Source organism: Drosophila santomea, chromosome 2L (genome assembly GCF_016746245.2).
Source record: "Drosophila santomea strain STO CAGO 1482 chromosome 2L, Prin_Dsan_1.1, whole genome shotgun sequence".
In the NCBI taxonomy this organism is placed as follows: domain Eukaryota; kingdom Metazoa; phylum Arthropoda; class Insecta; order Diptera; family Drosophilidae; genus Drosophila; species Drosophila santomea.
In genome coordinates this window covers 9,722,990-9,737,045 of record NC_053016.2, presented here as the reverse complement: position 1 = coordinate 9,737,045, position 14,056 = coordinate 9,722,990, and the positions used below count along the sequence as shown (strand labels likewise).

The following is a 14,056-nucleotide window of genomic DNA, read 5'->3' as shown; positions in this document are numbered from 1 at the left end:
CCTTTTTTAAATTCTAATTAAATAATAATTTTTGCAAGCATCTCAAGATGTTTAGATCTAATCCAAACCAATCCAAGCTAGTGATGTTCAATATAAAAATTGACTCCTATTACCTTGTCCGTTTTGAATCCACCCCTGTGTTCAACAGCTGCATTTTATATTGTTCTTCTGCTTGGTTACTTGCGGAAAATTGCATGGTTGTCTGTTACGCAGGACCAGGATGAAAAATACGATGCCGGATGTTGTTTTCACGTTGAGGGGGAAATTTAGCAACATTGGATGGGCTTGTTTTGGGCTTTATTTTTGCTGTAATCTTTTGCGTACACTTACATACAAATATGTCACATAGATATGCCACTTATTCACATATATAGAGCTCCATACATATATAATAAGTTATAACTAACTTAGACGTTAGGTATAATTTTTCGACTTCATATTCAAGTGTTTTGAGCTTCTTAAGTAGGCTTAAATAAATAGGTCTCAACATCATACTCAACTGCAAAGTTTTTCTGCTTGTTTTTCTTGCGGTTCTACATCTAAAGATATATATTTTATTTATTTAACGCGTTAACATTCATTTCAACTTGTATGTGATAGTATGGTTTAATTATTTACAATGGAAACTCAAGCGCAATTTATAATTTTCATTAAATTCTTTAGATAGGGTCAGGTAAGCCCTATGAGCCTTAAATGGAAATTTATATATAGTTGCACATATAGTTTTCTTCATATATACAGCGAAGTTACAATGAATTCATTTAATACTCTTTTTGCACCATTTAAATATTTACAATTAAAGGGAGTGTACGAAGGCTTTAATTTATTTCTCTAAAACAAAAGGAATAAAATTAAAGTAAATTTCGTATTCATGGAGCTTTTTATTTATTACATGCTTTGTTTGTTCGTAAAGTTAAACAAATTGAATGCAATGCAACCCAAATTAATTGAATAAGCATATTGTTAACATTTTCGTTTTTCGGACAACAAATTGCTAAACAATTTTAATCGTCTGTTAAGTGTCAATATTATATTCAATAAATTACTTAATGCAACACTTTTTGTTTTACCTATTGGTTCACATTTTTTTCTTTTATTTTTATTTGCTTTTATAATTCTGCTAAATTTACTATGTAAATTCGCTATGTATGTGTATGCGTAAATACTTTCATCTAAATGCAAATTTGATTAACCGTATTTCCGTATTTTTTTTGCCGTTCCAGTTCTGCATTTTTTTTTGTGATTTTAATTAATTTATTTCCTTTTAATTGGCTTATACATAATGAAACATTTTAAACTTTGCTGTGTGTTGTGAAAAAAACCATAATAACCTCTAATCGTTATGAAAATTAATTGTGAGAAAACAAATGAGGATATAATATAACTTTATTGATATGAAACCAAAAACAAATTATTAACGGCTTTTAATATATATTTTGTATTAAAATATAATTGATTTTTAATACATTCATTAAAGGAATAGGTACATTAAATTTTGTTAGACTTCCGGTTAGTTGCCGAATGTCGGATGCAGCCATCATTATTTGCTGCACATCAGCTGTCACTTCTGGCCAGCTCGTTCCTAACATGATTTTCATTTTACGCTCTAGTATAAACATATCTATATCTGAATTCCAACCACTGCAGCTGTCTGGACCCCTCTCCCATCCCACTTCGTCCTCGTTATCCTGGTCCTCGTCTGGCCAAGGTTTGATTTCGTTCTTCAAGCTGCTTGTGCCCTAAATGAGTTTCTTTTTGCCTTTGCAATTATTTGATTTCATCTTGAAAACATCCGGGAGCAGAGCATTTGGAAAGTACTTGGCCTGGCGGGGGTGGTATTTTTGGCGACAACCTTATTACCACGGCTGCCCCAAAATGTGCACATTAAATGTTGCCTATGCGTCGCGCTAATAGAAAATGTTCCGATGTGCCGGCCGATAAAATGCAGCAAAATTGGCAGCCACCGAACAAAACAGCCAGCCAATATTACTATGCAAATGAGCATTGGCCACTGGCACTGCCACAGCCTTTGCCATTGCCATTGGCGTTCGCATAGGCGTTCGTATTGCGTTGACGCGCCACACGGCGTATGAGCAATGTGAAATATGCGCGAATGCCGCGCCCACATTGGTGGGCGTTCGGTAATGCGACTGTTGTTATTGTTGCTGTCGCTCACGAAATGGCTTCTGCTTTCCCAGCATTCGGCGGCGGTATCGCTGTTGACAATGGTCTCCGGTGAGTACGGCCGATTTTCCACATTACTCATACGCCACCGACTTGGGGCTGAGGGCAGCGATAACGTCGACAGCCAGAGAAAGCTCTGTCCCGCCGCCAGCGGCGAAGAGCTCGATAAACGTTTGAAAATCCCAAATGATTGCGTTTTAATGCCGAGCATTATTTTAGCAAGTAGATTATGCTGCGCCAGTGAGCCTGCAGAATTGTGGAATGCTCCGGGCGGATTACGCACGGGCGTTTGATTGTTATCGCCATTGTTTCCAGCATGGTTGCCTGCGGATGAGAAGAGCGAGTGGGAAAGCATGTAGTAATCAGTTTTTTGGTTAGTGGGGTTTATGTTTTCATTTATTCTGTGCGTTCGGCGAATGCCAAATTGGCACTGGATAAATTATCATCATGGGTTTCGGTCTGGTTTTGGGTTAGGTCGAGCGGATATTGGTATTGGGACATGGCTTTTGGGTGGCATTAAAGTAAATTACTCTTCCCAGCCGCAAAGTGTGCTGTGCACTTAATAGTTCAATGGGTGTGTGCGGCAGTTAAGTCTTTGGATATATGTATGTTACTGACTGAAATCATCCATCGATTGCTTATATTAAGAACACTCAGCTGGCTTTTAACATAAGGAATAAACTATAGTTCGAGTAAAGTTGAAATAAAAAACATTTTCTTTATGGTTAAATTTGTATCTACTTAGGACTTCATTTAGCTTATTGACCTGCTGCTACAGTTGCCCCTTTCGGATTTTTTATACATATTGACCAGCACATTCCGCCATTTTGTAACGTTGTCGTACTTTCGTACTTTTCCACAACAGCAAGGCATTCGGACAGCGATTACTTGGCCATATTTCAACGTTCTTTGTCTGCCCTGCCCCAATTTACCACCCACTGTCTTCAGCTGATTGAGTGTCTTTGTGGCGTTTTCTGCTGCTGTTGGTTTTTATGCACGTCATTGAACGCACTTTGTTGACCGCACGTCAATGCCGGATATATCGCTATATGTATGGAATATACTCGTATATGGGCAGGAACAGTGGTTGAGAACAGTCGAAATTGGAGCTGGTTGCCAAGTAATAATGAGTTCCAACTAAAAAATCATGCCTTAATTGCAGCCATCCATCATTATTCCACATATTTTCAGCTCTTTTGTGTACAATTTGTCCATTGCGGCCCACTGCCATGGGAATGTTGATGGAGCAGGACCCGCGGGGCTATTAAATATATTTTATCTGCTTTTAATCTTTGGCGTTCGACTTTTCGTCGGCTGACCCCATAAATAACCACAAAGTGGGCTTTAAGAGCGCATTCTCTTGACTCTGAATGGTTTGTTGACTGTGCGGCATGAGGCGTTTGCCACAACAACAGTCGGAGTCATAAATATAAAGTGATAGATGGGAATGGGTTGGCAGGCCACAATGGCTAAATGCGAAATTGAATTGTCTACAAAAAGCGTTGTATACCAACGCGTTGGGAAATGGGATTCTAATGAATTTAGGTTCTTTTTGCGAATACCTTAAAAATCATTCTGTTAAGTGAGCGATAATTTTGACAAACACAGTTTAGAAGTATGGCAAATGAAAATCCCCCAAGTTCTGACCCACATATGGAATCCATCATCACTCCGATTGCTTACCTTTGACTGCCTGCTTAAAGTACATTTAGATTGAAATCCCGAGGTAGCAAACAGCCAATACCCGATTTTACGGTTGATTGAGAGCCCGGCGAAAAGGTGTCAGCCCGACATGGCAGACAATTTTGATGGCATATTTCATTTGATGTGAGGCAATAAATATTTCCGTTTTGGCCTGGTTTCCGTTTTTGTTTTGTCGCATCCTTTTTTGCCTTTTGGCTTAGTCCCCGCATACCTTTTGTGATATTTTATTTATAAGCCGCGACGCGGAGAAATCAACGTCGAAACTGCCAATCGGCAATCAATCAACAGAAATCATTTCCCAGAGGGATTTTGCCGCATATTTTTGCCAGCCGTTTGTATTTTAAAAGAATTGAGAATTCCCGCACTATTTGTGCATTTCTACTTGCAGCATACATTTCTTGTATTCTTTGTAAAAAGTAGTACCTAAAATCCATATATCAAACCAGCGATGTATTTGCCATGCAAAGTGACAAAGGTTTCAGTAAAAACTAAGTAGATATTTTTTGGCTTTTGCCTGAATATAAAACTCGGAATGTGAAACACTTCATATTTCAGCAACTGTGTTATATACGTAAATTTATATGTAATGTATTTCTAACAATATATATTTATGCTTGTAGCTGCATTTGATTTCCTTAAATCAACAAATATAAATCTAATTCCAGTTTTGGCATCGTCTTAAAGAAGATATAAATTTTAAATTAATTGGCTTTTTCTTTTCTTTATAAATATCATAAATATGAATCACTTATGATACCTAAAATAGTGAACAATAAAATAAGTTCAATTATAATCTACCCAGTAGCCTAAAACTACCGTCTGCTATTCTCCCAATGCTTTTTGAACCCAGCATCTACTGTTAAGAGAGTCTTCATTGAGTTTTCCCAGATACTTGGAGCACCCAAACTCCGGTGTTGAATCAATAACGCCCCTTCAGGAGTAAGTCCCTGCTCCTTCCACTTCTCCCACTAGGGAGATAATCACTCGCCGGGTTTCCCCCTGCCATCCGTAGTCTCTGCCATAATGAACAGAAATTTTATCAGGATTTTTGCATTCTTCCCGTTTTTTATCCCTTGCAATGCTCGAATGCCTTTGCAGCCAGAATGCCTCTGCAGCCGAAAAGGGCAGGGGCATGCCACGCCCCCTCTGAAGCGGTGTGGGCTTCAGTTCATTAGTGCAATCGGTTGAACGGCATTTTACGGACGCGTGCCTTAAATAATTGCATTTTAAATGCAACAAGCACAGTCAGAAATATGCCCGAAAATAGGAAACCAGATTAATACCAGCCGGTCGTTGGCCCGGCAATTCGGCAAGGATTAATTCAGCCCAAAAGTCATTGTTTATGGCTAATTTAACTGTCTGCTGCGGTCGGTATATCAGTTACAACATCCGGAGGGCGTTTAGCCGCCAAATTTGATAGCCCATAAAAACGAATGCAAGTGGACACATGTCCTGTCCACACCTCCGTTCAAAACATACGTTCGCAAATACCAGATAGCAGATAGATGGCCAGCCAGATGAACCTTGTCGTTGACATGGCCAAAATGTCAGTGTCAATCAACAATGTTGCTTGTTTTTATTGCTTCCATCCACTTTTTGGCGTCGCTGGTGTCGCTGGTGTCGCCCGTTGGCATTTTTATTGCTGCCAAATGCATCTTTGCAAGTCAGAGGAGGTCAACATATCAACAAACCACAAATAATTACGGGGTAAAATGTCGAACATGAAACATTTTATAGTGTTTATCTTGTATTTATCTTTTGAGGTTACGCGGCTATGTGAATTTGCAAAAGCCGGCTTTATATTCAATTTATATTGGCAGCATTCAATGGAATAGTAAAGAAGCTGATATTGCTTTTAGGATGTTTAATGCACTTTTAGTTCCTTTTTCAAGTAACGCTAAAAGCTTTTATTGCCATTTAAAGTTGCCCTGTGTCCTTCATCCGCCATTCTCTGTGCAAATTTCGAGTTCTTTGTTTGCCAAAGTTATTGTGGTGTAAGCCCCATTTATTGCTTTTTCCGTCAATGCAATGGCTTATGGCACTACAAAAGTTGAAGAATCCGGCGGCAGAGAAGTGCAATTTGTACTTGCCACGAAATGCGGATGAATGAAAATAACAACACGGCGGCGAAGTGTAAGCGTCATTTCGCCAGGAACTAGGAAATTTAATTAATCTCCAACGTTTGTGCTAAACACTTGAGCAGTATTGTGCGCAGTCCAAGTTTTTGGCCCCAGGAGAAAAGATTAAAATTATGAGATCACACGGCGACGCACTTGAAGTGAAAGAAATGCCATAAAAGAGAAATGCAACCACGGGGGCAACTTTGGCCTCGCAATGCGCAAATGTAGTTGAATATGCAGCAGGGTCCATAAAATGCCACTAAAGAAGAGATAGCCATGAAAAAGGTGGGGGAATGAATGTTGGAGATGGGTCTTTTGGAACGGATAAAGGACTGGAGGACAGTAGGAGATAGAGATGTAGATATAGTACTTACCTTGGGCTCCGTCACGCCACTCCTCAACCCCATAATCAGGCAGAGCGTTAGCCGAGTCAAATTTATTTCTATGACGTCTCTTGCCATCTTTATACATTTTTTACACATTTTTAATTTTATGCAGCAAGCGTCAGTCGCGGAGTACACAATATAGTTCAGGGGGAGATCGGGATAACGCGGTTGTTGTCGGTTGTTTTCGGTTCATGTTGTTGTTGTTGGTTGGAGAAGGGCATAACATGAAAGAAATATTCAAATTAGGGAAGGTTTTGGGAAACAACGAAGAAAAAGGGAGAAATAGAAACCATATAAAAAGGAATTTAGTAATACACATTTACACAGATGCAATGGGTAATTGTATGCTAAGGTATTTCTATTTAATTTTGCATTTATTTGCATTTAATAGCCCTTTGAAGCGGCCAAAACACCGGACAACAGCCAACAAAGGTGGCTAAAAACAAAAACTGAAATCGCATGCAACTTTTTGACTTCATGGTCTTTAAACAAGGTTGATGATGAGGATGAGGAATGGGGTGCGGTCTTATGTGGTGTGCTTTCCACGATGGTTTGTGTTTTTCGGCTATTCGCGTTGATTACTGTAATTTCAGGATGTTAAGGACTCTTATCGCTTTCACTTAGCAAATCTACGATGTTTGTGAACCGAGTTTAAGTGATTATTCTCATAGAAATTTGAAAACTAACCCTCTTACTAATTTTTAATGATTTAAGAGCCCAGTATGTAGGCTCACATAATGATTTTTATGAAAATAAATATAATATGATGTCCTTTTTAATGATATTCGTGATTGTCTGCGTTTTTGAACCAATTTAATGTATTGTGCTGACTGTGATTTTGTGCTTTGCAGTGCATAAAATTAAAAACCCATTATATGGTGCTCTGCTATTCATGACCAAGCAAAAAAAATTATGCTGCGATGCTTATGGTAGAAATTTAATCAATTAGGGAGTTGATCGAATGGCTGTGTACTGCACATAATGCGAATTTAAGCTTTTTTTTGCCACAATGTTTGCCTTTAAAGCGTACAGCAAACTTTAACAAATGAAATTAACTTAATGGTCAATAGTGAAAAGAGGTCTTACCATAGCTGCGGTTCAGCAAGGACATTTCGGAAATAATGGCTGTGGTTGGTGTGGGCATTTCTGCAAGCAAAATGGATATATTCATTAGAGAAGTTAACTGCATATTGGTTGAAGTAGTTTTTACGTGCTCAGATGCAGCTGTTGCAATATCGTAAAGTTGAAATAAATGCGATATATTTCCGCTTACCGTCCAGTTTTATATTTCCATCCGTTTCGCCCAGCGAATTCTTGGCCACGCAGCGATATGTGCCGAAATCGTTGGGTCCAACTGCACGGATTTTTAACTTCATGTACTTTGTGTAACCGCTGACGGTTGATGTGGTCTCGTATTTATCGCCGGCTCGTGAGGTGTCTGAAATTGCGAGAAATGCGGAAAAACTGTCAGTCGTCAGCGGCGGTGGTCTTTTAAGTGACAATTTTCCAGCAATGGCGACTTGGTTGGAAAACAAGTGTATGTTCAACTGTATGTAAGGGGAAAAAATCAATTAATTAATGTCACCTGCACTGGGTGGCCGTAGTAGTTTTGTTGTTTCCACTGCTGGTGCTGGCCAAGTGCAGTGAAGTGAGTCGCTTTCTCAATCGGAGGACTCCAACTAATTACACCCAACCCCTCACATAGAAACATAGAAACACCCGACTCCTTCGCCGAATGTGTGATTGTGTGTGTGTAATTAAAACTGGCGCAGTTCTTCAGCCATTTCCATTGCCATCGCCAACTAAAACTTTTCTCATTAATCAGTGAAAATCTAAAAGAAAAACTTTTGTTCAGCTGCCGTCTGCGGCTTTAATTTCGTTCCATTTCGTTTCGTTTCATTTCATTTCGTATTGTGTTGCCTACTTTTTGGGGCCCGGCTATGAAAACGAGACCAAGTAGCTGGCAGTAAGTAGCATTAAATATATAAACTTAATTTCACTTTGATTGCTTGGCGCATTGTAAGGCGATATCGCATGTTATCCATACGTCATGTTGTCCTTTGTCTATGCCACAGTGTGAGTGTGTGAGTGTGTGTGTGTGTGTATGGTGTGTTCTTGGGTGTGTGTTCCTGTGACAAATGTCTTTAGTTTCCCCTGTTTTCTTTTTCGTCAGCGCCAAACAATGGGGAAAAACAATTTTCCACATAGCGCCCAACTTGCATGTGACCCGCTCCTGCGACTTCTTTTTATAGCCCCAGTCACCTTTTGTGATACTTCTCCATCTCTCTGCATATGCCATGCCACAACTACGTGTATACGTAGGCCCACATGTAAGTCCCTCCGACACGCAAATATATAATTTTTCTCATAATCATCGGCGGCAGCAATTCTTTTCCCTGCCTGCCAAGTCTTTCCAGGAACTTTATACTTTTAATGCCAGCCGCAGCGAAGGAAAGTTTCGGTTTCTTGAGCTAAATGTAGAATTGCTTGTTCCGCAGACTGGCGCTCTATACGTTGTGATATATGGCATCTGCTGCAGATAGTTCAACGATGGTAGCTCATAAATATATATGTCGCGGAATCGAAATTATTTTATTCCTATAAATATTCCCATCTTTCACAGTTAAAGTTTTCACTTTAAATGTACAGCTGAGTACAGAAAACTTTTAAATGGATTTCTTAGAAAAATTTTATAAAATAGGTAAATCTGTTTTTATTTACTACATTTTACACATAAAAGAGTAAAATACCCATTTTCTTGCATTACAATTGAAAATGTTATGAAAAGCATTCGCTTCCGTTTTTTCAAGCTACCCCATTTAGTACCTCTATTCATGATAGTTATATGAAACCCAATGGAAAGGCGGTTAAAATTTATTACCCAAACTTTCGGTGGCTGTTGGCCATACATCATGAACGTGGCTTTCATATCTCGTATCTTGGTTCGCATTTTCCTCGCAATTACTTAGTTTTTTGCTTGTGCGTGTGTGCATATGAAATGTCAAATATCCGAGTCGCTATTTTCTACCTGGGACAGCGAAAGCCCAGCCATAGATTTTCCTTTTTGTTCGGCATGGCTATGCCTATCGAACAAACAAAGTGACATTTAAGCATAAAATGAAACCAAATGACAGTTCATCAAACGCTCGTCTATATATATAGCTCTATTTTTATGCATATGAGCTGCCACCAGTGAGTCATTGAGGTTGATTTCCATTGCATTTCAGCCTTAAAGCAGCCGAACTATATTAGTTTTTAAAACTATCATCACAAAAAAAACATTTAACTTCACCCTTGAAATTTTCCTCTTAGCATTATTTAATTTACATTTTAATTTAGCAAATCGACGACGGATTACATCCGACATTCAATTCATACTGTTGCACATTAGTATTTCCCTTTGGTATTTCAGCACACATGCAAATGTGTCTGCAAATGTGATTATGTTTAAATAATTTCCGCAACAAAATAATATTTTCTGACGTTTTCATTACCTCTATTCAATTTGCATTGTGTACCATTTTGCGGAATTTGGAATCTGCTCATTTCCAATCCCCGAAATATGTTATTATTTAGTTTTGGTAATTTTAAATGTTTCTCGTATTTATCATGAATCGAGATTTGGAAGCTGCGAGAGTAATTAATTTTGCTCCACAGTACAACTTCAACCTCCGAAGAGATAAGTCGTGCCACTATAGCTTAAAGCCTCGCTTCGCGCAAGCCCTAAACTCTTATCAGCAAAACTTTGCACAAACAAATATAAACCACAAAGATAAACAAAAAACACAACAACAAAAACACCAAAACCTATAACTCGGGCTGAAGCCCTTATCTAACAATCATGACAGACCCACCAGACATTCATAATTTCACCGCAAAATCTTACCAATCCCAATTAGGAAACCCAAAATTTATTGTCATTAAAAGGAAAGATTACAACTCGTTTGAAAGAATATCACCTTTCATCATTAAAAAATCTGTGGACTTTGCCTGTGGAGGAGAAGTTGAGGTATGCAAACGTACAAGAGACGGCAGCCTATTAATAAAAACTAAAAATGAACTACAAGCCAGAAAACTCCTTAAACTTACAACAATCGCAGATGTGGAAGTAACAGCAACTGAACATAAAACATTAAACTTCTCCAAGGGAGTTATCTATTGCAACGACCTTAGATATATCGACGAAGACACAATTCTACAAGAGTTAAAACCACAAAAAGTAACTGAATTTAAAAAAATAATGAAACGACAAAACCCCAACTCTAACTCCGATACCAACAACACCACCTTAATTGAAACCGGCCTGATCATTATAACATTTGAATCACACAAACTCCCTGAAATATTACGAATCGGCTACGAAACAGTCCGAGTACGAGACTATATTCCACTTCCACTCCGATGCAAAAAATGCCTTCGCTTCGGCCACCCAGCACCAATATGCAAAAGCCTAGAAACCTGCACCAATTGCTCAGAAGTAAAACACACAAACGACGGAGAAACATGCACAAACGAAAAAAACTGCTTAAACTGCAGAAACAACCCAGAAATCAACCATCAACACAGCCCACTTGATCGCAAATGCCCCACTTTTATAAAAAACCAGGAATTAACAGCCATTAAAACCACACAAAAAGTAGACCATAAAACTGCTCAACGTATTTATTTTGAACGACACGGCTTCCAATTGCGAGACTCCTATGCCAAAACACTCACAAACGGCACAACACAGATGAAAACAAACACTCAAGCACCTAATATCGACACAAATACACACACAATCCAATCGCAAAATTCGTACATCACACCCACATCAACAGCACATACCACTTCATCGAAGACAACAACAACTGGACCAGCCAAAACAACTCCTCTGTCAAACCAACCGCTTCAACACCACCACCATCATTGCTACGACAAACCAGAAGACATGGATACTTACCACCCCACATCTACGCCATACTCATCACAACACACAGAGGACCTAAAAATAAAAATTTTCTCAAAAGATAAGTCTAATAACCTATCTACTAACCTCAAAGCATCCAAAATAAAGGCCAAAACTTTAAACAAAAAGAAACACACTAACAACAGCGATAGCGAATCCATATAGAATCTTAAGCCCTACACAGAGCTTAAACTAAACCGTCAACACCACCCTTAAACTAAGTTATAAGCTTTTATCTCCTCCCAAATGTCCCTTACTGTAATCCAATGGAACTTAAAAGGATATGTAAACAACTACAGCCAACTCCTTATTCTCATTAAGAAATACTCCCCACACATAATTTCCCTCCAAGAAACCCACATACAACACATTAATATCATTCCAACTCCAATAAACTATAAGCTATTAACCAATATAGCCACCAATAGATTTGGGGGCGTAGCACTACTAGTTCATAAGTCAATCCAATACACTATCCTCAATATCACAAGCGATCCAGAAGCAATAGCCATAAACATACAATCTAAAATAAAACTAAACATATTTTCCACATACATCTCCCCTACCAAAAACATTTCTGACCAGACACTCCTAAACACATTTAACATCCAGCAAACACCATCTCTAATTACGGGAGATTTCAATGGATGGCACCCGTCTTGGGGCTCCCCAACAACAAATACACGAGGGAAAATAACTCAAAGATTCATCGACAATACACACCTTATTCTTCTAAACGACAAATCTCCCACACACTTTTCAACACACAATACTTACTCACATATCGACCTCACACTCTGCTCTCCAATCCTAGCCCCTCACGCAAACTGGAAAATTCTAAACGATCTTCATGGCAGCGACCATTTTCCTATCATCACGACCTTATTCCCAACGACTAATACACAGAAATTCAACAGACCCTTTTTTAAACTAAAAGAAGCCAACTGGGACCAGTACAGCGCACATACACAACAAATAAACGAGAAATACCCTACCTCCCAAAACGTAAACAAAGAAGCCGCCCAAATCAATAGAATTATTTTATATAGCGCAAACCTCTCAATCCCACAAACCTCACCAAACGCACATCCCTACAGGGTTCCATGGTGGAACAAGCACCTCGACCAACTGCGAAAGCAAAAGCAACTTGCTTGGAAAAAATTAAACCGTACAATCACCCTAGAAAACATTATTGACTATAGACGTAAAAACGCAAAATTTAGGCACGAATTAAAAAAAAGAAAAAAAGATGCTTCCAGTTCTTTTACCTCAACCATCAATCCCACTACCCCCTCATCCAAAATATGGACCAATATAAGACGTTTCTGCGGACTTAACCCAATAAAACAAATTCATGCCATATCCAGCCCAGAAAACAACGAAACGACACTAGCTAGCAACGAAATTGCTAACATATTCGCACAACACTTTTCTGAACTCTCCGGCGACTGGAACTTTTCAGAGGAGTTCCGAAACAATAAATACAGAAACAACCTACAGAACTATACCCCCTCTCCAATAGCCCAAACCATTGAAAAAAACATAACATATCTCGAACTCATCTCAGCGCTACAAACATTAAAAGGATCAGCTCCAGGACTCAATAGAATTTCATATCAAATGATAAAAAATAGCTCCCCCACAACAAAACACAGAATAACAAAACTATTTAATGAAATATTTAATAGCCACATACCTCAAGCCTACAAAACAAGCCTAATCATCCCAATCCTCAAGCCTAACACCGACAAAACTAAAACTACGTCTTACCGACCCATTTCTCTCAACTGCTGTATAGCAAAAACACTAGATAAAATAATAGCTAAAAGACTCTGGTGGTTGGTGACAAATAGCAACCTACTTAACGAAAACCAATTTGGATTTAAAAAAGGCAAATCGACTTCGGACTGTCTACTCTATGTAGACTATCTCATAACGAAGTCAAAAATGCACACCTCCCTCGTCACTCTTGATTTTTCAAGAGCCTTCGATCGAGTAGGTGTGCACTCCATAATCCACCAGCTGCAGGAATGGAAAACAGGCCCAAAAATTATAAACTACATAAAAAACTTTATGACTAACAGAAAAATAATTGTCCGTGTCGGTCCGCATACATCAAGCCCACTACCCCTATCCAATGGAATCCCCCAAGGTTCACCCATATCCGTAATACTCTTTCTCATAGCTTTTAATAAATTATCTAATATCATATCCCTATACAAAGAAATAAAATTTAACGCATACGCCGACGACTTCTTCCTTATAATAAATTTCAAAAAAAACACAAACATCAGCCTAGACAACCTCTTAAATGATATAGGGAATTGGGGCTCCTACTCAGGGGCATCGCTATCCCTATCAAAATGCCAACACCTCCACATATGTAAAAAACATCACTGTACTTGCAAGGTAAGCTGCAACAACATCCAAATTCCTACCGTTACTTCCCTAAAAATTCTAGGTATAACTATAAACAACAAATATAAATGGAACACACACATATATTCACTCTTACCCAAACTCTACAATAAGCTAAACATAATAAAATGTCTATCCAGTCCCAAATTCAATTGCAACACGCATACACTACTTAATGTAGCAAAAGCAACGGTCATCGCCAAATTAGAATATGGCCTGTTTCTATACGGCCACGCTCCCAAAAGCATTCTAAACAAATTAAAAACACCATTTAACTCCGCAATCCGCCTAGCCCT

The 14,056-nt window shown here is 38.7% G+C and overlaps 1 protein-coding gene across 3 annotated transcripts in view; it reads right to left on the bottom strand.

Annotated features, from left to right (window-relative positions):
- Nucleotides 1–290: 290 nt before the first annotated feature.
- LOC120446133 (lachesin) overlaps nt 291–14,056 on the bottom strand; it is a 47,158-nt gene continuing 33,392 nt past the window's right edge. For all 3 annotated transcript variants that reach the window (XM_039626961.1, XM_039626969.2, XM_039626976.2), the window contains 4 exons: nt 7,668–7,832; nt 7,481–7,540; nt 6,383–6,469; nt 291–2,508 (listed from right to left, as the gene is read on the bottom strand). In XM_039626961.1, the coding sequence (XP_039482895.1) occupies nt 1,778–2,508; nt 6,383–6,469; nt 7,481–7,540; nt 7,668–7,832 (1,043 nt within the window). In that variant the 3' untranslated portion in view covers nt 291–1,777. The remainder of the gene's footprint in view (nt 2,509–6,382; nt 6,470–7,480; nt 7,541–7,667; nt 7,833–14,056) is intronic.